Source organism: Macrosteles quadrilineatus, unplaced genomic scaffold (assembly GCF_028750875.1).
Source record: "Macrosteles quadrilineatus isolate MER2022 unplaced genomic scaffold, UCM_ALF_1.0 Scaffold_8__2_contigs__length_117827958, whole genome shotgun sequence".
Lineage (NCBI taxonomy): Eukaryota > Metazoa > Arthropoda > Insecta > Hemiptera > Cicadellidae > Macrosteles > Macrosteles quadrilineatus.
The window spans coordinates 79201818-79227665 of NW_026542601.1; the positions used below are offsets into that span (position 1 = coordinate 79201818).

The following is a 25848-nucleotide window of genomic DNA, read 5'->3' on the forward strand; positions in this document are numbered from 1 at the left end:
ATATTAATAAAAGATCCTTTTTACATGTTCGTCTAAATGCATGCCATTTGCATTATTTAGCAAATACTAATCAACTGTTTTGTTGGATGGACGGTTTGTTCAATTGTAGGTAAGGCTTTTCTCCATGTACTCCCATCGTGGTTTAGCTCAAATTAAATTAATGGTCACTGACTTGATATTATTTTGAGTTAAAATAGCAACCATTTACAAGTATTTCGAGGAGAGATTGTCTCGCAGCCCGCAAGTAGAGCCCGGCCTTACAACAGATAACTGTAGTTAGCAATGATTAGATTAGAAAGCTACTAGTAGTCAGACCCTGGTGTAGGGAGCACAGAAAATTGTCCCGCCCTCGTTAAATTTTAAAGTACAGAGAGCTCGCGGCAAATACGTAACCGAATTTGCACCCAGCAGAAAGCATTCCATGAAGCCGAAACAAGAATGCTATAATTGATAACCCCTGGCATCAGCAGTTCCTGTAATATACATTGTATTATAAGCAGATTATTCAGTCACTTATTTAAATCAATTAGATTTGTTTAAAAATCTGTTATTTTTGTTTTTCTGAATAGATTCGTTATTTGCATATTTAGTATATCTCATTCTTTGTATCCGTCTCTTTATTCTGTAACAATATGAAATAAAGGTCAGCTTAGGTATAAAAGGTTGAAAGTCCTAATCTTTTACTTTTTAATTGTAAAAGATAACATAAATAAGAAAATGGGTGTCATATGTATGAAATATTTGTTCAATAAAATTGAGCAAACCACTTTTCCGTTTTTTTTTTCATCGTCGTTATGATGTAATGATTATTCTTAAAGTGTTTATTAAAATAAAGAATAACGTTAATAATTAATTAATAATTAATAATTAATTAAAATAAAGTTTAAACGTTAAGAATAAACATACATGAAGAATATACTATTTTATATTGTTGTCATTGCTTGTTAAATGTATTATGGAAATTTAATAGTCTAAAAATTTAAAAGGATGTTTCCTCCCGTTCTTCTGCATTTACGGGTATTCAATTATGATTTGAATTACAAATTATATTATTATTTACAGTATTGGTTTAGGACCGTGATAAAATAAATGGTAATAATAATTGTACATTAAAAGGCTAAGTAAACTCATGACTTTCTTTATAATACATTTATTTTGCATTGTTCTAGGAGAGGGGTTCTATTTGCGGCGAACGGCTGCAAACAAAGCGTAAGTAGACCTTAATCGTTTCCGACGAGAAACAAAGTCACCGCCAGTCGTACAAGGGGTAGCGGTGTGCCGGGCAAATTGACAAGGTATTATCTACAGTGCGTTAGCAATTTGAAAAGTAAACAGTCTGAACCGCAGCACCGGGCATAACTCGCATTAGTCTCGTCTTGCACGTGCAAAGGAAATCACTTTCCGAAAACAAACGCGGCCGTGAGGTTCCGGTGTCGCCGTCGATTACCGAATATACTCTATAAACCGCTAATGTATAATTAAATAGAGCGAGAAACGCTCAACACCCGGCGATCGGCTGCGGAACAAAAGGGAGAAGCTGGCGACACGGACCACACAAAGAGGTTCGAGGTTATGTGCGACAGGGGGCGTGGTTACCCCCACCACCGCGGCCACGCCCACCGATGGGCGGGGCGAACAGAGGACTCTAGCGGCCGCCGCGCGCAACTCCCTCCCGCTGCCAGTCGGTGCGTGTGTCCAGGACTGTAGACATCCGATATATCATTTTCGTAGGTATTTGGTAAAATGTGTTGATTGCCGGTCGCGATGCTACTGGGTACCATGCAGGAAGACGGGCTCGCTCCCAAACCAAGAGCCACTGACTTCTCCATCGCCGCGATCATGGCCAGGGAACCTCCCAGGCCTGTGGTGCGCTCTCAGCCGCTCATCGGTAAGTCCGGTTGTATTTACTTTGAGTAGAAGTAATTAGGTTGGTGTTAAATGTTGTTATAAGTGTAATTTATAAGTATTAACTGTATAAAAGTACAAAAAGGCAATTAAAGAGGACACGTAAACAATTTTGTTCATAAGCACAACCTGGGTTCATCGGGGGGCGATAAAATGTGTAAATATAAACGTATTAAGTACAATATTATTACATAGTAACGATATCCCTATGAAGTAATTATTTTCTATTTATTTAGGTTAGCGATTGAAAAAATTCTGTTTAGATGTTAAAATATGGTACGTCGTGTTAGTGGTACAATTGTTAACAATAATACATTTAAAACTAAGAAAAACTAGAAAACAATTTTGTATAACAGATAAACAAATAGGTTAATGTGTAAATACAATGTGTATAGCCCCTTTTTACATAATTTATACCTTGATATCAATTCGTTATACCTAATACTTAATACCTAATATATTAATTTAAACAGTTAAATGACTTAAAATGAAAAAAAAAAAACTATACCATAACGTACCCTTTAGTATAATTTGATAACCAGTCTTTAACTAACATGTCCATGTAATGTAAGCGATCAACGGCGAATAAACTATTTCATTTTTTTTAATCAGTAAATTGTAAGTAGGTATTTAGTAAACAGATAAAACAATTGAATTACAAAATTCGTTTACATTTTATTAAAACACACTCAGATTAGATACTTGTAGTGTTTAAGTGTTAGTTCCTAACGGATAAATTATTATAATACCGTACGCCAAGAGTTAATTTTGTAAATGTGTTAATTTATGGTGTACCATTTAATAGAAATAGTTTATAAACAAATAGGTAACAATATTAACAAAGTCCGATATTCCTTTTGGGTTAAACATTCTTTGGTTGATGTTGTGTATAATTATTGGTAATTTATTTTTCTTAGAAACGTTTATGGGATTATTTTGACCAATTGGGGTGTTTTTTTTCAATTTGTAATACTAAATAATAGAATATATGAAGCAGTTGGTTAAAAATTATAACCGCATTATAACACTGCATTAAATCCAATTGTTTTGCATTTTAAAACATATTTGTAAATTTGTTTTAAAACCTAATGGCATATGATGAATATTTTACTAATTTACTTATAATATTTTTCTGGATCAAATTAAGAACTTTTCTGACCTGAGTTTTCGTGAAATGAACAAGTTTTATGAACTAAGGGTTGTTACACTGTGAATTACTTTAAATTGAAATTATCCATAGTAAATAATCAAAACTACAGTACGGTACTTTTAATTACAGGTTATTAAAAAGTACTATTAAAACGGGTTGATAAAAAACAATTTATGTAAGATAATATAAGGGTTGTTTCACTCATATTAGTTTGTGCGTAAACTAGAAAATACATACATTAAGAACTGTATACCTTTACACAGGGATAGTGCATAGTGTAATAAAACCGTTGATCAAAGGAATCTATTATTATTTTCGGGAACTCATAATACAAACAAATAATTTAATCTGTTTATGAGACCAATAGTAATTAAAAATATATCTTTTGTATTTTTTACAAGTAGTATAGTAATTATAGTAGTTAAGTAGGTAGTCATTACCTTTATTGTATTTTTATAGCATGGACATTTATTGTATAGTATTAACATAACTGTGCATAAGTAAGTTTATTGTATCCGATTCTCGTGTCTTCATTGGAAGCGATTGGGCACAACGAAACATGGAAACTCTAACTTCTAAACGATAATAATACGAATTTTACTACAGGATACTTTTAGTAAAACAACAACTACAATATTTATCTACTGTTCGAAATAAGAAGTTTTAATAATATAAATTTGGTTGACAAACTTAGATAGATGTTATTTAGGTAGATTTTTATTTTACGGCCGCGTAACTTGCGGCACTTTTCAATTACAGTTAAATTACACTTAAATTACATCAATTACAGTTCTTAAAATAGTTTCCAAATTGAAGCGATAATATGTTTAAAGTAAACCACTAAATTGTATTAATTTTCACACTTGTCGAACAAATAATTACCTCAAGCGACACATATGCACGATTAATTGAAACAGCAAACTTATTTTAGTATAATTTTTTATTTGCCAATATAGATGACTCTTTTTATAGATACACTTTATGCTTCATATTTTAGAGAAGACAACACGCCCAATATGTAATAGATTGTAATGAAAAACATGTTAATGCTTTTTAAATTATATATTATATTCATGTATGAAAATAAAATACATACGAATAAGCATAACTCACTTGTCATTCTTTCTTTTCCCTTTATTGCTAGAAATTAACAAAAATAATAGAATTGTTAATAACTAAATCGCTGTTAACAACTGCGTGACTTTCTGAACAAAAACCATACTGTAAGTTTTTTGAATTGTGACTTTCAAATACACAACCTCGATTATAAAAATAATTATTATCTCTTTAAATAAACCACGGATGTAAATACATAATCTACGGATTAGAATTTAAAGTTAGATAATTTTGACATAAAACCTTTTCTATTTAAAGTAAAATATTGTGTAATGTAATTTATATGACGGCTGTTGAAGGCAAATGAAAGGTATGAATGGCAAATGAAGTAATTTGCTTCTAAAGTATACTGTACGAGTAAATACTTCATGTAAAAATTTCCTACCACAGAATTGGAGTCGCATAACCATTCTTTCAGGTATTGGCGTTTGCGATGAACATTTCGACCAGCACTTGAAACATTTACAAGCAACTCCATACACCCAGCTATACTCAGGGTTCTAGTCAGTCTGCTGCCCCAGAAACTACAAAATATACTTTACCCTATGGGCATTTAAATGGCTGCATCCAAAGAAGAAGTTTCCTGCCATTAACTGACAGTTCGTGGCCGCTCCCACAAAGGAGGCCGATGGTAATTGCAGGTTGTAGGCCCGCATAAAGCAGCTGCCCTGCTAGTGCATCTCGCTATTTTCTGCACTTATGCGATAATTGTTACTACCAAATGGCGTTGCCCGAACAACATACGGGAATTAAAGAAGGCTTGCAACAAAGCGCCGCACGGAACAATTTTCAAAGAGTGGTTTTGTCGCATTCATAAGCTGTATTAGGTAGACTTGCAATTTCCATTACACGGGACTAGTTTTTATAGAGTACGCTGAGGAAAGTTTGTAAACAACATTTTCACTTAATAAATTTAAATGAATTAAAGAGGAATACGAATAAAAATTCAATTATAAATTTAACTTCGTTGAAAATAAAACCAATAGAATAATATATTTTACTTTCTTTAAAATATTTTATTTATTTGTTTGGTAAATAGACAATTTTCGCTGCTTTGGCATTGTGCATCCAATCCCGTTTCTAGGTTGCAAAGAGGAACTGAATAACATGATACATACCGGGCTTTGTCGATGAACGCAATAGCTGAAACAACATGAACAAAATACGTTTAGAGCAGTCATAATGTAACAGCAAAGATAAAAAAATTACTCTTTTATATTAAAAAGGGTTTGGAGTTGTTACTCACAAACGTTTGGAGAAGTTTTGTTGCATATTATCTATACTTATAAAAGGCAAAGCCCTCACTGACTCACTGACTCACTGACACACTCACTCACTCATCACTAATTCTCCCACTTCCCATTTACCTAGGAGGCTAAAATTCGGTACACAGATTCTTTGGGCATTAAATAGGAAAACTAAGTAGTTTTTATTCTGATCGGGCTTTCGGGCTCCGCCCCAGTGGCTCTGGAGTTTCCCATGTTAACCTTATGATTTTTCATATTTAAAAGGAATTAATGAATCTTAACAGCTGTTTCAATTAAGCAAGTTGGTTCTGTTCTATGATGTTCAATAGCATTAAAGTTACAAGGGTGCATATAAAGCATACCAACAGGGTGCAGCACTATTATTTTTTTAAATTTATGACAACAGCTAATTTGCAACCAAAAGGTGAGTGAGCGTAGCGAACGAACTTCTACCTGGAGGCGAGTTAGCGTAGCGAACGAGCTAACCTGAAGGCAAGTGAGCGCAGCGAACGAGCTCCAACCCAAAAGGTGAGTGAGCGTAGCGAACGAACTTCAACCAGGACGTGATTGAGTCATGCGAACGAGCTCATCTTGAAAATTAAGAAATTGAACGGGGCAAAGCCCGCGGGTACAGCTAGTTAGGCCTACATATATCTGCAACGTTGCAGAAGTGTCTACGAGTAAACCCGTGTCGCGCAACATAGGTCTGCAATTCGCAGTCAATAACACATAGGCCAATGTTGCAATTATTCACACGCAAAGCAACAATCATTTCCTCGTCAAGTCCTGTTTCATCAGTTAAAATGAAACAGTGTGCTTAATTGATTATGTGCAGTTATCGCTAAACACAGCAATGAAAGCCACCTGAAAAATTGTACGTAGTTTTTCAATACACAATGTGGGTGGATTTTAAACCACGGTTGTTTTTACGTTCTAGCATAGAAAATGTATGTTTTGGTATATATAAAACAGTTATTGCATGTTATTATTGAATTTTCAAAACCGTTGTGTGACTTTAAAACTGTACAAAGGTATACGATTGTATACAAAGCTTATGGTATATTTTGGTCTAGAAATTCTCGATAGTTATCACATGCGGGCACTAAAAAAACGTTTAAGTTGAATTGGTGAACTAAAAAACTTGTTAGGCTTATACAAAGAGAAATTTTACTCGATTTTGAGTCAACAGTTGGATTTTCAGTTTTAAAGAATATAGTTCCAACTAGTAACAGTTTCTGCAATATTTTATATCACAATTTAAATTTTCTTAAACTGAGTAAAAACGCATCAATCGCTATAGGACACGCGGGTGTTTTTATTGAAACCAGACTATTTTACAACGCAGATAATTTGGAGTGGAATCGAAATTTAGTTATGGAATTTTTGTTTTGGGTAAAGAACATTTTTTTCTCTACCCTAACGCCAATCGTGTGGGATATATTCTGACAATCCAAAATTCTAACTCTCTCCATATAACTAGATTCTTGAAACCAATATCTTAGTCAGACAAAATCTATCTCCATTCAATGATAAATAAAACCTCCGCTTTTGCCCATACTCATTTCGAAATTCCTATAATATGCCAATCCCAAACATGTTATACACCTTTCTAAAAAAAAACCATCATCTTTAACGTCATCTAACTTTATAATAGCTTTCCCCTTTCTTTCGAATTGGAATCAGATCACTCAACATTTAAAATATGCATATCCTAAATAGCATCTCCTGTTTTAGCATCCAAGAGTTCTTGGACCAAGGGTTCTTACAACTGGGCTATTGTAAACCCTGACATGTAAATAGTATGAAGCAGCAATTGTTGTAAACTTTTCTATGTATCCTTTAGCCTAAGAACAAGAAGTAAAACTGTAATATATTTTATGACTTAGCTAATGCAATTTATTGTCAAATATAGCTCAATAAATTGATTTGATCTTATTTGGAAAATTGTACTGAAAAACTACGTTCAAATTGAATATTATTTTCGTTAGGTGTTTTTTATCGAGCCCCTAACGATTTTTGTTTTGTTTCATAAAAATATTTTTCACCACACTATGATGTTTTTAGCTGTTTTACATACGTTAATTGGTGGCTGAAAGTTCCTTTTTGCTGGCCATCGTCATTTGAGGACCGAGCATATTTTTAAATCCCTAGGGCCGCAAAATCAGCTGCCCGCTTACTTTCTTAAAACATGAATGCATTAAATACACAATCAGTATCCATAACATTGCAATAGAATTATTGTTTTAACGAATCCGCTGCCTAGCGACTATTTACGATTATTATTTTTGCTGATTCCTCAAACTATTTCATCACATAACCTTAAAGTTGTAGTTGTGTTGACTGTCAGTGTGCATTGTTCCAGTATTGTGACGAATAGTGGTAAAAGGGTATAGTGTGGTGTAAAATAGCGTTTGTACCACGGACCAAAATTATTGCAGCTCTCGATCGTTTTAAGTTCTCGAGTTCGTCTCGTACTTAAAAACTATCTCGAGCCGGCGAAACCTCATTTTCGGCCCTAGGTACGAAATATACAGTACATATTTTACTGTACAATTCTTCCCTACGAACCTAATCCATACATTGCAAGAGCGATCTCATATTGTCACAAAGCAGTGAGTAACCCAACCCTCTCACTTCTCTCTTTCTCTCTCTCCCTCTCTCGCACTCACAGACGTGTATCATAACCACCAGATCGTCCAGATAGTGGCACTAAACATTATTTACTGTAAGTCTCAGGTTCTATTATTTACGCCACTGTCCCTGAGCGCGGGCGGGCCGAGTTGACTCACATTTATAACAGCTGTAGACTAGTATTTTGTCTTCTTGTTACCACTGTTAATAAATCATCATTGAAACGACGTAGTTTTGAAACATTTAAACGCGTTTGAGATTTAGTGTTTGGCGATTTGGCACAACTGTGTACTGTCGCAACAATGCGAGTGTTTTACTTCAACCAATAATGAGTCACAAAATAAGTTGTTTTCTTTGTAAACCAAACAAGGTACAGTAGTCTCTCTGGAAAAGCAATGTTTCCTTCGAGAGTCTAGTAACATTTTAATATGCACCTCCTTATCTGAAGAGCAAATTTGTGTCTTGTGTATCAGCACAGAAAACAATCAGTCAGGAATCGGTGTTTCATACATAGTGGCTTCGTCAAGGGTTCCTTAGTAAGTAAGAAGGCTCTCTCGCTTTGGAAGAACAAATACACTAACACTTTTTAAAGAAACAATGGTCTTATACACTTAGTGCAATATTAAAATCGTGAATTGGAGTAGGGTTATTTTGAACTATCACTCAATCTTATTTATATCTGCTTGTTTTTACATGATTCGTCGGTATAATCTGAAGCAAACTTCGAATAAACCGTAATTTATTGTTAGAAATTTTCTAACCCTAATAACGATTGTAATTTTATTATTTTCAAAAATAAAACTTCTTCACGTAGATAATATTTCTTTTATCCTTATGTAAAAATCGCTTTATCAATCACTGAAAAAACGAACTACTTAATTTTACCTTATTTTGAAAACTCTTTGTACAATTTTAGGGGCTCTCAAGCCTACATACTCATGAATAAATTGGTCTAGTAACTACAAATACTAGTATTTAATCGAATTGTAGTTATAATTGTAATACTCATAGCTACAATACTACTGCGTTCTAACCCTTTTGAGCTCCACAACATGCGCGATGAACAAGAAATTAAGACACTAGCATTTTCGTATAAATTTCTTTTTAATTTTCGTCCAAATTACCACCTTAACTTCTGTAGGCAACCTAGAGTAGACTTGCATAGGATTCATCCTCAGTCAGTTCAGACACAATGTTACAACAATTAAACTATAATCATATTCTAGCATACACACGCGCACTCACACACCTGCCTTGTGCCTACCTACAGCGCGCTTAACATACAATTACTAACCTCCACCACATATTTCCACTTCTGCATGCAAGATTTATAACCTTTTAATTCTAAACTCTTGTCTCATGTGGGCATCACCTGCCATAACAGTTTACATAATGCGCCACCTGTTCTTACAGAATTATATACGAAAACGATCTATGCGCATCGCTTGAGCTCAATCATGAGTTCGGATAGGTCAGATACTGTACCGGTATCTCAAGTCATCCGAACCTTCTCCATCGATGTATATAAAACTAAAATTAGTTAGTTTTATACATCGATGACCTTCTCCTCTTCCAAATGCAAACTTCCAAAGCAATCTTTGTGAGAGACGAGAGTGTTGGTTCTCAAAACGGAAAGGGTTTTGACAAAAATATTTTAATATTGGATATAAGTGAATTTGAAATCAATTTCTCATCACTGCTTTTTTATCATCAAATCAGGATCCTATTCTGGCATCATCAAACCTTCAGGCTGCATTAGACGATTTGTCTCAGTGGCTACAGAATTGGAAAATTAAAGTAAATGAAACAAAATCCGTTCAAGTTACATTTACTATGTCTACAAGAACTTGTCCCCCAGTAACATTGAATAATGTCATGCTTCCACAATCCAACGAAGTTAAGTACCTTGGTATGCATCTCGACAGACGGCTTACATGGCATTCACACATTTGGAACAAACGACTTCATTTAAATTTAAAAACAAACAAACTAAATTGGCTCATTGGTCGAAATTCAAAATTATCTGTTGAAAATAAATTACTTTTATACAAAATTATATTGAAACCTATTTGGACCTACGGTATCCAACTCTGGGGAACCACTTCCAACTCAAACATAGAAATAGTTCAAATTCTACAAATTTTACAAGCACCTTGGTTTGTCACAAATAAAGTAATTCATCAAGATACAAAATTACCCTATGTTAAAGAAGAAATAAAGAAACGAAGTGAAAAATACCAAAGAAAATTAGAAACCCATCCAAATTTCCTGGCAGTCAACCTCCTTGACAATAGTGAAGCTACTACATATAGGCTCAAAAGAGTTAATCCAATAGACCTTCCAAATCGCTTTTAGTTAAACTTTTTAAAAGTTTTGTATGTTAATGCACTTGATGGAGTGTAACTAACCCCTGTTAAAATGGTTATAAAATTTACTTATTATTCTAGTATAGAAAAGATTGTAAATAAATACTTGTTAAAAAAAAAAAAAAATTCTCATCACTCGAGTTTGTGAAAATTCTGTTGTCAATCATCTGAACTTTTTCAAGTTTACATTTTTGTTTACATAAACACAGATGGCCGTGATGCAATTTTGTTTACATCCATGAGAAAATGGGGTTATCTTTACAGTTAGTTGGTGATGTTTTAGTGAATTAAAGTATTTGGTATAAAATATAAAGAAGAAAACTACTTACGTTAGATTTTGTGTTTCGATAGGATTTGCAATAGCAAATTGGAAACTAATTCAAATACATCACGGATTTTGAAGTTACGAAGTGACGCCGGCTGCTAGTCTACACTCATCATTATGTTGTTCAAAGGTTCATTGCGGACATTTTCCATCACGAAAGTAAAAAACAATACACAACGTTAATAACGTTAATATGTAAGCTCATCATTATGTTTTACATATTTCATCACAGAATGTCTCTTTCCAGGCCGACTCTCCATTGCTCGCCGGGTGGTGCCTGGAGACAGGAGCGGCAGCGACTACGACGAGGAGGAGGAAGACGTGGAGGTAGACGTGGAAGAGTGTTCGGAGAGTGAGGGAGAGGCGAGGACACGGAAGCGGAGAGTCTCTGAGTGTGTGAGTGAGGAGGAGGACAGAGAAAGAGAGAGAGAATCGCCCGGAGTGAGGCTGAAGGTGAAGAGACGTTGCAACTGCCAGGAGCTGCTGACTGCAGAATGTCACCTGGAGACGAAGGAGTTGTGGGACAAGTTCCACGACCTAGGCACGGAGATGATCATCACCAAGACTGGCAGGTGAGGAGCTAGAAATAAACCACCAAGGTCCATCCACTCAATTCTGTACCAAAAAGGCTTCCGGTTGTTGATAAAACTGTTCATGAGCACCAAGTTCTTGAACGTTTGTTCCCTCGGCAAAGCCAAAAACTCTTGATAAGCGTTTCCTATAGGTAATTGAAGTGGTGCAAAGAGGGATTACAACTAGAGACTTTCAAAATTTACCTAAGAGTCATTAAGAGTCGTTAGATTATTTTGTTCGAGATAGACCCAGTTTATACTAAAACATAGAGTATTATTTATTGTTCTCTAAGTTAGAGAACCTTTTTGAATTCGGTTATTTCTCTTTAAAGTGTAATATCTTATAGTATAATACATAAGATAAAGTTTGCCTAAAACACTGATACCATATTACCCAAGGATCCAAAAATTGTATTCTGTGACCGACATTCTTTCATATACATAGTTTTGATTCAGAACGAAAATAGAAAAGTTTATGTACAACTACAAAAATAACTTTTGCCTCGACGGTATGACCAACATACAAATCCACTTAGGCTCCGACCTCGAAGAATGTGTGAGGCATAAATCAAATCGGAAATTGAATACCGCGGCGGTATATTATAACAAACAAGGTTTTAATGAGGTCACAACAGATATTGAAAGTGTATAAGCCGAGTTGATTAAGCAAGACATTAATCAACCGGTTACGGCGAGGATTTATTTACGATGGCCACCACGAGATCTGGGACTGCTGGAAAATTATTGCCGTTTGAATTATTCGCTTCGCCAACAGCCGAGGCAAAGAAACGCACAATTTATAGCTAGAACCAACAAGCCACCGCGACCGCGACGCTTTTCAAAATACGCCGGCTTCGTAATTTATTTGTATTTCATTAGGTACAATAGAGGTCTGAGGTTGTGGTTTCTACCCACAACCTTGTTGGGGACAGCGTAAGTCGGTTGGCCAGTTTACGGAGCTACTTGGGGTCATGCTAGTGAGGGAATTGTTATTTATGTTATAAATTGAAGATTGAAAAGTGTTTAAACCCATAATGGTATAGTAACAATGATCAAGCTCATTCCTACTTAAAGAGTAACCACAACATGGCGTTATTAATGGATGTAATAATGGACATGGGCCGTTTTGTCAAGTTGTTTTATCTGCAACAAATTTGATGGAGTTTGGTTTTTGGAGTTTAAAGCCTCAAACTCTTCCCTTACCCTTTTGATAACTACAATAAAAACAACGATTTCATGTTGAGATTCTTTATTACAACTTATAAATGTTTCCTTTGTGGTTTTAAAATGAGTGGACCTCGAAAAACATGAAGCTCAATTTCCCTGAAAAAATATGAACATTATTCGAGGATGAAATTCACTTTTGCACAGTGCCCAAACAACCCAAGGTCTTACAATCGCCATTGACACCTATACTACACAAGAGACCAAAGTAGGTCTTTAAGTTTCTAGTTTTTTCCAAAGCTGGAAAACAAAAGCTTATTCAGCATGAACCGCAACCCCTGTCGTCAGGGTCGCTCTTCCGAGTAGCCCATTGTTGAGGTACGGGACCGCGTAAAATCTTGTTAGGCTAGGCACAACACTGGCTAATGCAATTAGAAGACTCGTGTGCCTCACGTGTGGTCCTCATTGTCCGCTTGTCAACCCCTGGGACTATCTTCTGGGAATGGCCGTGCAGATGCTGATGCTGACATTATCCACTTAGCTGAAGCTATGGTGTCGATGAACAGCTACCTGCTTGGACACCGTTGATACGCCTTTTAAACCTAATCCAACCAAACAAACAAAGGCAGAAAAACGTCTTTGAACACCGGTTCTAGAGGGCTGACTATTATCTTGTTGGGACGTTTTAGCTTTGTTGATCTTTTTGGATGTAGGTTGGAAGGGTAGTAGTTGATTGTTGTGGCGGTTGACACTGAAGAATCAATGCGTAGATTATTCAACCAAAATTCAGAGCCAAAAGATTGTTGATCCAGCCTATTCTACAGCATGTACACATATGAGTTCACATACTCCACGTAACGTGGAATTGAAGACCAATCTTAATACTCACAGTAGTCTCATTCAGTGAGAGTCAAATCGTGTTAATAAAGTTTGGCAAAAATAACACTTTTCAATCTAGTGAATAACATTTCTTGACTCGTGATCCTACTGCGTATTACCTTTCAAGACGCCAAAGTAAGACGAAGACGTGACAATAATTTACGGACGAGTAGGCCTATTCCAACATTACTTCAGCAGCAAACGAGGTTCAAAATCCATTAATCGCCGAATCACGGCGAGCAGCTGAAGAAGCAGACTCGATCAAGCCACTATCAACGATTACGATCCATCTGGATGACTGTCCACAGCTGATTACAGATGAAGACTGATTGATAAGCCCGTCTACAGCCTGATGTCTCTATCCGTGAACATTCTTCCAACGAGCTCCTGGATGGCCACAGACCCGGTCCACCAATCAGATAACGCTAATTTACCACCTACACCGCCACCCTTTCACAGTTGTTTTTCTACAATACATATGGATGAGGTTTCACCTCCTACTGCACCGATTCCGGTTGTGGTTTCTAATATGATTTTGATTGTGTTTTAATACTATTCAAAATGGATGGTTTGTACTCAAGAAATTGCTATAAGTTAGTAACTTACAAAAATAGTTACAAAATGCAAATGTTTAAAATGATTGCATTGCTTTAAATAATATCGTTGGCTATTTCTCCTTCTGTTTCAGTCTTTATGATTTCTAGTAGAATTGATGTTTAACTAATTGATCACGTTTTTGAGTTGGGAACATATTTATGCCTTATTTAAACCCAAATCATCAAGTTTTACTGCTAAGTGTGCGGGTTAGGTGAAAGATTTGGATCAAATGAACATAGCTACGAGAACACTTTCAATTAAATTACCTACACCAAGTAAAACCAAGTGAGCAGAAACAGCAACTTATTTCGAAACAATTCTTTTAACATGTTGAATTAATTTTGTATGTCTATGATATTTATTGAAATCTACTGTTTTTATTTTGCACAATTCATCATACAAGCTCAAAATGAACTATTTAGACTCTTAAACGTTTGCAATTTCAAACTAGGCCTACTTTACTCAAGTTGACGTTACAACCACGCTACCCTCTTTGGGATGGATTTTTAGCCTTCGTGTGAAGAATTTCCTGCAGCCGTCAGGCACATGTTAGCAGCTGATCGATGAATATTTAAAGGATGATGGAAGGTGAAGTAGCTGGATGCCGGACAGCTGATAAGTAGGTTGTCTGTCAAAACCTGTCTGACGTTCTCTGACGACAGCCGTCATCAACTGTGACGTCATGAGTCATGTTGACCTTCCACCGGATGTTGAAGAGAATTCGAGTATCAGAGAATCAAACAATCGAGTTGAGTTTCGACAAATTGAAATGGGTGTTCGTACTGAGTATAGGTAGTCCTACCAAATATTAGAGGCAAACATTTACTCTGCTTAAGTTTGAGGTTTCGCCCCCTACTATGTCTATTCTGGTTGTGTGTGGTATGAATTTGAATGCGTTTTAACCTAATATTTTGCAAAAGTAACTAACAGTAACGAGCATTATAGGTGATGTGAACTAGTTCTAAAAACACTCACGTCATAACATTTGAATCCTGATCGAAATTGGCTAAAACAGAGATTCAAAGAATAATAAGGTTATGGTTAGGCCTGGTTTTCGGTTCGTTAGGAAGAGAATGTCTTTGCTCCCATAGCGTTGGTCCCTTAGATAACCTATAGTTTTTTTAGTTAATTCATAGGTTAGATGTTTTAAATAACTAATTCACACAACAGATTTTAAATTAATTTTGTAATTCGCTAGATCACTTTCATATGGTTTAGGGTTTAATACAATATCGAATATCAACTATAACATAAAACTATGGTAATAATCAAAGCTGTTGATGTGTGGACAGCTGATGCGAGTTGGCGGAAAACGCGGGAGAGTCAAGGCGGCGATAAATCACAGGGCTGCCAACATTGACCATTATAATTACTGAGAATCACCGCGATACTATAATAAGTGCTGAGATAGCGGCTATCATTGAGCAATCGTCACTCTCAGCACTCGGTTTGTGGAATGTTAAGTGATGTGCTTTCTATGAAGTTATCAAATTAGCGCGACTTTGTCGTGAATACTCGCCAATAACTGTGCTAGCCTAGAATTAAAGGTTATTGGTCAATACCCACTGTCTATTCATGGTTTGCAGCTATTATAAGGTTATATTTAGATTTTTTCTGCGTACTCTAATAGCCAGATTTTACCGCAGAAGATTTCTTACACGAATAATCATTTTGAGTCACATTTCGTCCTATACTGTCCTATCCAAAGGAGTTCACGTTTTTATGTACAATTAACTATTAAAACATTTCGATCAAACTATAATTTGTTTTTCCTTCTTTTACATCCTCAATTTTATTTTTGATGAATACGTCTCAGTATTTCAAAATCCTTTATAATCATAGATTTGTTGTAAACCTTCAGACTTGTTCCTTTGTTGGCTTCCCATTCTAAGAGGTTTTATTATAATATCATTCTATGAAGTACCGGAGAAACAGAAAATATCCCCTACTGTCTAAATTATTACCAATAACAAATAACAAAATCAGTTTGTTGGTGTCAAAAAAGTATCGTATGGTAAAAACTGTTTACGAAATAATCCATTCCACATTTGATGAAATAATAATTACAAATGTACATTATTTAATTATTTTTAAATTACTCTCGTATTTATTTGAACGCGATGTCTTCAGTGTTTCTTTTTGTGCGAAACATCATCGTAGACCCCTAGTATTAAATATAGCATATAGAAACCTGAAGAAACAAACCAGATAGCTCTCCAAGTTATCTAACAGTTCCAACTAACCAAAGCAGTTTGGCGATGAGAACTAGAACCGTAAAATTACAATTCCCGACTCCACACCTCGCCGCGCAGCTCTCAACTCTGTTATTATGGAAACCGAGTAATGATTTGGGCGTTAGATTCACATTTGTATTCGAGGTGCGAACTGCCGGCCTTACTGCGGAGGGCCCGCAATTCACGGCCGCTTTGAAATGTAAATTTCAGTTTGAACAGATAAATATGCCTAATTTCGTGTAAACAGATTAAACAATGGCGGCGTTAGATTTATCGTCTGCATTGTCAGTGGAACATTGGGTCCATTTTGGAATGGCGGCTTGTTTCTATTTTAAAGGCTTTGTACATTGGCTGTGCGTCGTTGCATGTTTTCTGACTGTGTGGAAAGAGTTGCATAATAGTGAAGATGTATCTGGTTATAAAGTTAACTATTTTCTTGTAGAACAGGGGTTTGACATAAATTAGTAAAGGATTTGTTATTTAAACGTATACATGCCCTATAGTTAAGTTTTAAAACTGTTTTGACAGATTATAATTATTCGTCTTTAAAATGCTTTCTCTAGAACCTACTAAAGGTTTAGGATACATAAAGTATGACACGAATTCCATTTTTATCATGGTTTGTTTGAAATTTAAGACACCCTGCTGACATTTTTATTTAGTTTAAGACAAATAATTGTACCAAACAATCTCTAGCACTTAAGTAACTTCCTTCGTACACTAAACACTTCGTTTGCTCCTCTTGATAGACGCGTCAAATACTTGGCATTCACCGCCATCTTGGATTCCTGGCGTGCTAAACCATCCAGGCCGATAGTATATTTATCCTTCTCGACTTGAGTCCATTCATCAATACGTCTGGAGTCTAGTAAAATACCGAAGTAATTATAATTTCTATCACGTCCGTGTATTGTATGAAATTAATTCGATCTTACTTTATTTTAGTCATATTATAGCTGCGTTGAAGGTGTTCTTGTACTATTTTAGACTCTCTTGTTCGGATCGTTAAGACGATCACCGCACAGACTGCGTTTTTGTCACAGTTCATAATCGTCAGCCATCTCTCAGCGTCGACTGTAGAGCCCCATTCTAATGGTTGTTTGCCTAACTGAAATTACTCCTTAATGGATCATCAGTTCCCTGTTAATTTTCTCACTTCAGCGAACACAGTTGGCACAAGTTGTTTCTGGGGGTGGCATTGTACTTCTGGTGTCAACAGTGTTATTTTGCAACTCCGACAGATTATACTATAGTCTTGTTATCAATGTTCTACTGTAATTGAGTTTTATTAGATTTAATTATGTTCAATTTGTCAACAAGTGTCCTTTAGGCATTCTTGTTATCAGATAGCACTAAACAATGTAAGCTATCAGTTGGTAAAATAAATAGCACAGTAAACGAAATTGAATTTGATTGTATACACCGTTGCGGTAAATATATATATGTTTAGTTTGTTTCATAATTTTATTCGTACAGACCTGTAGTCTGGGACAGGCATGAGGTTAAAAAGAAGAGAAAAACATTATTTTATCGGGTAATTACTATGAACTAGTTTAACTTTAGACTATTTTGTTAATTATGCCGAAAGACTTTCTAAGTTTTCCTTAGCACATCAAAGTTATCCAAGCTATACCATATACTAATGAGAAGTTTTAAATAAAACCAATGTACCATCTTACCCTTAGACATTTTAACAAAACTGAATGTTCGGCAGGATAGCATTCACTGTATAGCGCTACTGCAAGGCGCATCTAGCTAACAGCACTGCTGCAAAGCGCATGTGTTGTGTGTTGTCCCAGCGCCGCTGCTAGGCGCATGCCTAGTCACTTGATCCCACCGTGCTGAAGTGGCTCACAATAAGCCGATTATCGCTATATTGTGTGTGGTCCGGAGGCTAAAGTTACCTCCGTCGTTTGTAACCCGATATATCCAGCTTTGTCCCTCGCTAGCAAGTGTCAGTCAAGTTGACTTGGACAATCGCACCTGCTAACACATTCCCACCCTTGTCAGCGCTACGTTCCTTGCTAAGATTGTTTTCACACAGTTCAGCCGTTTAACGTACCTTTTATGGTAATAGTTCTTTTTTAAATTGCTTTGAATTGGCCGTGTCAATTTTATCTCATTCTTCACATACACAAAGTCAAGTCTCATTTTACAAATTTGTTTGACGCCTAAGATTATCTTCAACCAAGTGCGATATGAGGATATATTATACGTAGAATAATAAAATCTTTATTATGGACTTCTAAATTATGTCAATAGCATTTGCAATAACAATGACACATCGTTATACACCCCAGAGGCTCGGTTGGAGCAGGGAGTTTACGGAGTTCACACGCAACACTAGGTTGAAGGTTCGTGTGGACGAGGTGACGATTTTAATTTCCACGTCCACCCAGGTACAAAAAAACTCTTTCCATTTGTTCGCCTACAAATGACCAATGTACTAATGAGCAGTTTATCAAGGTGCGATCTGCGTCTCAATTTCCGGCGATGGCGATGGAGGTGTTCTATATAAATCATCGCGGTGGGCGTACACTGGCTTGTTAGCGGCGGCCATGATCACTGAATCGCGTGCTTCCTCCACTTCCGGCTGTCGTTAGATCTAGGTGGCACTGACAACTCCCTCGTCGTTTAGATACAGGAGGCAATGACAATCGTTGGTGCAGATAAGGGCGCTGCGGCCCCTCCCAGTCTGCACCATGCTGGGTGAAGAATACTCTGCAAGTCAAGAAAGGTCATCGTAAAACTGTTTGTAGTTGGCGAGCAAAATGAGGAAGGTTGTGCAATGAACATAAGAATAATTAAGATATATTTTTAAAAACTGACTGAGTTCTGTCACAACCATTTATGTGATTACGGGAGGTACAAATATACTATGCTGCTGACATTTCACATAAAGATGACAGCTATTGGCTTTGAATTTCAAAAATCTGAGTAAATAGGAAAATTAAAGTACATTCCAAACACATTAAGCTGAAACTCGAGTGAGATCCCCAGCAATTAACCAGTGATGGTTGATAGAGAGTTGGAGAGGAGGGAAGAGAGAAGAGAGCGTGGCAGCGACACAATTATAAAGTCATCACGGCCAGATGTCACTTGACAGATCCTGTAATGATATAAGCGGCGTCGTCTGCATCGTACCACACATACATCAGTCAACAGTCATCATCACACACCACACTCCACACTCAAACGGGAGCACTTACACGTTATAATGTGTATTAGATTTACACGGCGTGTCTATTACTTTTCATTTGAAGCTTAAAGAGTACCTACATTCAATGGCTGCTTCAACTTTTATTTCTGGGATGTATTGTGGTGGGTAAACCAATTAATCTCGATGATCTTGTTTAATTTATGATTATTACGATTTTTACTCAGCTAATAGGATAGTCCACAGTATTACCTTTCATATTATTTATCTTGCCATAGTGGTGCATTCTAAATTGATCTAGAATACACCTTTTCTCATCCTCAACATTAATCATGTTGCTGGCGATTAAATAGTTGCAAGACCAACACATGTCCATCTTCTTCTTTAGCGATACAGGAAACCCGATGGACGATGGTGATGATTGTTAAATACGTATTTTCTCACCAGTTGCATACGTCGCCCCATAAAGAACAGCGAGTGCAAGCTGCACCCCTGCGGCACTCCACACACAATAGACCGGTAGCTCTCCCGCCATGCTTGCATCGCCCCGCCCCCTCCCCCCTCGACGGCGCGAATAATTAATAATTCGGTTGTTCCCGACCCGGCCGTGACTCTTATCACATTTCCTGCCTACCCATTGTTCTTCATCACCTTATTCCTTCTTGCATCGCCTACTTTGTCCCTCCAACTGGCAGGGGAGAGCGCACTCTGTCATTATATCGTATAATCTTGAGTAATACAACTGGTCTGCGGGTAGGCGAGTCTTTTCTTCGTCGATTTGTTTAGTGACTTGCTTTCAACTTTGCCAAACACTTTCAAATTTTCTTCTTCTACTTTTTTTCGTGGATATGTTTTAAACTTAGCAAAACCTCTCCCAACATCAACAGTGAGTTTTTTCTGTTTTTTAGCGAATTTCCCTATAGGGAAGTAGCTATTACCGTAGGTCTCATGGTAAGACTTAGGCCCGGGACCGATTTACTTTTTCATTTTAATGTCCCCAGAGGCCAAAAACACCATTCGTTCAAATTTTTATATATGTATATATATATAGGTATATATATATATAGATTTATATATATATATATATGTGTCCGTGAACACGATAACTTGAGTAATTTTTATCCGATTTTGATGAAATTTGGTTTGAAGGTGTAAGGCGGGATAAACTTGAATGAGTTCGCGATCCAGCATGATCGGACCATGGGAACAGGGTTTTATGGGGGGTTTTATGGGTGAAAATTGGTTTTTCTCACTTCTTACCCTCAAAACACAAAATTTCCCAATGTTTCTCTAAACCTTCTTAAAGAGCTTAAAAAAACAAACAATTCAGTATATCAAAGTGTTTTTGTACGGATATTGGTTACGGAGAAAACTAAAAAAAATGGTAAATTTAAAATTCCCATGTTATTCTTATGGAGAATATTGTAAAATGTTGTAGTTTGCTTGTTTATGGATATATTTTGATCAAACTTGGCAAATTTATTTATTTTATAGTAAGCTATCAATATTTTACTAAAAACACACTACTTTATTAGTTTCCTTGTAGCAGCAAACCTAGGTCCTCGTTAAACCTAATGTTATTTAAATAGATCAATTGAAAATCAATTCGGCCAAATGGAAATTCGCTTAGACGGCAGGTTTGCTGCGGCGGGGGTATTATTTGTTTTGATTATTTTTGTTTTTTACTGAAATACTAATTTAAACCATACATTTGAACAATTCTTATGTTATACGTCTCAATTACAAGCACAACGTTAAACATTGATGTACACAGTATTTATTCTCTGCGTACTCTCTTAAGCTACATCCATATCTCACTTAGCGAGAGGATGCAACTGCACGTGATAAACAACTAAGCCGTATTTACGATACTCCGATACTCGACGTAGCGTGGGGGGATTTGATGGCTGATATTATGAATTCCAGAGGCATAAAGTTCACGGGCGGCAGGTACGGGCCAGATTTACATCTCACCCGAAACGCCGTAAGATTTGTTGCGGCTTGCTGACCGAACCGCTCCTGAAGTACGTTCCTTCCGTGTTATTTCAGACTCGCTAGCGATGCGGTGATGTACGGATCTACCGAGTGATACATTCCCGGCATTCTGTTTATGGCGCGGTTGATTTCACTCGCACATATTGAGTGATGCAGGGGATGGTAGGTGACTGAGGCTTGGTACTGTCTGCAGTATAATAATAGCATTACAAACACAATAGCAATTTTATTCACTAGAACAGCATCTATTCTTATGAGAATCACATAAACGGAATTGCGAACTCTATTGGACTTACTCTCACTGTAAAGATTTACTGCATTTAATTACAAATATTTACTTTTTAATAATATTTAAGTACATTTTAAAGATTTGTTTTCTAGAAGGACATTGATGTTACTAATTGGTGTAAAATGTACTGGTTATTTCATTTTGTTATGGGCAACAACCAACACTTAACTGGCTTAAACATTACTCTACTATTAATTTTTTACATGTAAAAGTGCTAGGTATGAAATATGAGGTAAAACTTCATCCACACAGTCCAGAGCCGTTACTTTTCATCAACCTTCCACGCCCAAGTGTCAGATGAGTGATAAGCTCAGTTTATTATATTAATTTACTCGGGTTATGTTGATAAGGTGATTACCGCCTCGACCGTTGTCGTATACGACACTTCCTGTCATTTACCGAACCGGAAGTGACGTCATAAATCTAGTCTGGCGTCACTAGGGGCAAAAAAGCGTCGGAATTAGCCGTGTAAGTGGTAGGCGATCGGCTGACGTGAGAATAATGACAGGGTTAGTTTTACAGGGTGTTTTGCGACACCTGTCGCTCTGTTGTGAGATGTCTGTTCAGACGGTCGTGCGTTAATTGCGCCAAGCCCTCAAATGGTCCAAAAAATGTTAGTTAGTTGCGCTGAGCCTAAACCATGTAGGGGTGAGTTGCCAGCACAAGGTATGTCCTTGTTTACGTGTCATCCTAACCTAACCTAACATAACCTAACCTATCCTAACCTACTCAATTTTACAGTCAAAGAGGGCAGAGGGCTTAGTTTAAGAAACGTATCGGGTTGCTCTCTGGAGTAGTTGGCGCAATTGGAATACCCGACTAGAAGACTCAGGTCAGTTGGTTCAATTGATGCCCATTCGTTCATACACTGTCGTATCTATAAAACTCTTCATAAACGTTCGTTACTAAATAAGTTTATGATGATTATTGGAGGATAATCTTACACGAGTTGTTTTGTATCTGTAGGGATGCCATGATTAGTTTGTTAGTTGTCTCAAAGTCGCCAGTCACTCCACTCCAATCTCAACGAGGGCTGACAGCTCCGTAAACACCCTGACACCGCTAATTCGACCCGGTGTAATCTGTCATGTCAGAGTAGCACGAGTGTATTGCGATTATATGATATACAGGGACAACGTTGGTTTAGTAATTAGAGTGATGGTCTTCTGTATTTGGAAAACCCAAGTCCAAATCCCACCAATTACTAATACTTATGTATGTGAAAATTTCCGGTGAATCGTAGCATATGTTAAGTTTTAGGTCCACGTATCAAGTTAAATAAGATATGTTACTTAGTACAAGAGAACTATCTCTGAATTTGAGAGAAATCCCTCCATAAGAGACAAGAGACCTAAAGATACAATTTTAGACACTCCGCATTGAAATATTGCAAGATCTATTTTTATAGTAGTTTGAGGCATACATTTAAAACTACGAAATGCTACATTACATTTTGAAGGAGATTGTTTGAAACATCTATCAGCATTGACAACAAAACGTGTTATAACTAACTTCGTTAATTTATCAGTGTTTTACTTGCATTTTCAACGCATGAAGCCAAATTATCATTCACACACCCCCTAGGTATAATCTAGCCATTTAGTTGATGGTTGTCATTATGTACATTGTATGACCAGCGTACATTGTAGATGGTGCATTCAACATTGTGGGGTTGTATACGCACGGTGGTTGTAGAAGGGGTGATACTCAGGTTTACCAACTGTATAGAGCCACAGCCAGGTCGATAAGTTGCAGGTTGGCAGTTGGTAACCCTGCACAACAACGTGTACGCTGTCCTGGGGCTTATTCCCTTCATAAATGTTTGACTAAACTGTTCTAAAACGTTTTAAAAATATATACAAAATACATATTTTTGATTAAATTGTGGTTTTGAGTTAAAAATAATTACGGTTTTTTTAAATCACCTAATTTAATGTGCAACAATTTAAAAAAACCTAATTTTAAAATTTTATGCTCAATTTACGTTTTAACAATTTGGCCAAAGATTATTTTTTGTAACTTTTACTGAATTTGTTTTATAGAGTAGGGATTTTCTATAAGTAAAAATCTACTTATACATAACTTATTTAACTTACGTTCTCATGTTTTAAGTTTATTTTAAACATGAAAAGTACACCCTTTTCTAATGTGAAAACAATAATAAAATGTACGAACAAATATAATTTATAGCAGATACAGTTATTGAAGAATAATATTTCTCATCATTCAATCCCAAACTGTTCAATACTTTCACTTTTATTATAATTTATTATAAATCTGACAAAATACAAATAAATGATGGAAACATGTAATCTCAACGCGATTAGTGATGAATGGACAATAAAGCTTTAGCAGACTCTGGTAAATCAATCAACGCTTCATAGCAATCATATGATCCGACGTGAGCCGGCCTCATCATTTGTGTAAAGCATTATACGCATTGATTATTGGAAATATACAGTGAATATTACTATTGGTCATGTATATTGAGAGCTCAACAGTTAAATGTGGTTCGATAGATGACGACTGTTTTGACATTATAATCGAAAACGTGAGATCAACATTCTATTTTTAACTTTTTTTATATTTTATTGTCGTAAGTAGAGGAGATATGACATGTAGACAAATATGTACAAAAAATATTATTTTAAATATTATCTAGGTAAAATATTCAAACAGATACAAGACAAGTTTGCGAAAGAAATTATTGAGTATACGACGTTCAATTTTTGGGAGAAAGGTTATTTAAGTTTTTATTGAGTAAAGAGCTCTGAGGTAACCTTTTGTCTATTTTAATCTCCTGAACAAGAATTTTTAAAATAGAATTAGCTCTACTACTTTGATTTAGGTACATCACTAAATAGATCAGCGGAATCTATTCATTGCACCATAAAATAGTTGTCATTTAGACTTATGATGTATTCAGCTACAGTATAGTAACTCTTTGTCTCAGGAGATATCTGAAGTCATACTGTATGACTGAAATATCGTAACCATATATAGGCAAATAATAAACTTTTCAGCCTTGACAATTGTACACCAACAACTAAAATCCCACACTGGTCAGTACTCCAGTTCGTGCCCACGAGGCGTATCTTATGTCGACTTTACGGCAAGTCATTTATTTTTGCCATATATCCTACTTATGAGAAGTTCAATCTGATCGGAGTGTTCGTGACAACGTCGGTGTTATGTTTCAAAGTCGCAGTGCGTGGGGAAACTAAGTAAAACACGCTTGTAGATATTCCTACGCCACGCAACTATATCTGTGTATGGTCAGGTTTACAAATTGTCCGGGAAAAGATTATTTGATTAACAAGTTGAGCTCTTTGTAAAAAAGAGATTGAAAAGGAGGGTGGTTATTATTTTTGTTTGGCAGTAATTTGATCTTTGGTGAGGTATTTTTCACAGACATTTGGTAGTCGTGGTTTGTGACATTTCAAATAAACGTAGACCAATTAAGTAAGAGAGAAATCATTTATTAGAAGTTACAATTTCTTTACCTTCCTCTACAAAAAAAAATACCCCCGCCGCAGCAAACCTGCAGACTAAGCGAATTTCCATTTGACTGATTGGATTTACACTGAAATGTCTACTTAAAAATATAACATTTATTCTTGATTTAAATAGAATTAGTTTAACAAGCACTTAGGTTTGCTGCATCAGGGAGGGTTAAACGGTTTTTTTTTGTTTTTTTTTTTTGTAAAATGTGAATAGTTAGTAAGAAATAAAAACATTTTCAAAATTTGATCAAAATATGTTCACAAACAAGCAAACTACAACAGTTTACTTATTCTCCATAAGAATAACATGGGAATTTTAAATTTACAATTTTTTTGAATTTTCTCCGTAACCATTAGGCGCATAGTAACGCTTCAATATACTAAATTATTTGTTTTTTTAAGCTCTACAAAATGGTTTAGAAAGAAATTTCTAAATTTTATGTTTTTTGGGTCAAAAATGGGAAAAACCTATTTTTACCCCATAAAACCCCCCGTAAACCCCCGTTCCCATGGTCCGATCATGCTGGATCGCGAACTCGTTCGAATAAACATACTTTTACACGTTTGTACCAAATTTCATCAAAATCGGATCATTTTTGCTCGAGTTATCGTGCTGACGGACACATATATATATATATATATATATATATATATATATATGAATTTGAACGGATGGTGTTTTTGGCCTCTAGGGACCTCAAATCGAAAAAAAATCGGT

General features: G+C 36.0%; 1 protein-coding gene across 1 annotated transcript in view; it reads left to right on the forward strand.

Annotated features, from left to right (window-relative positions):
- Window positions 1-1585: 1585 nt before the first annotated feature.
- Window positions 1586-25848, forward strand: part of LOC129001754 (T-box transcription factor TBX20-like) — a 65158-nt gene continuing 40895 nt past the window's right edge. The window contains exons 1-2 of the mRNA XM_054429188.1: window positions 1586-1888; window positions 10988-11312. Coding sequence (XP_054285163.1) covers window positions 1765-1888; window positions 10988-11312 — 449 coding nt within the window. The 5' untranslated portion in view covers window positions 1586-1764. The remainder of the gene's footprint in view (window positions 1889-10987; window positions 11313-25848) is intronic.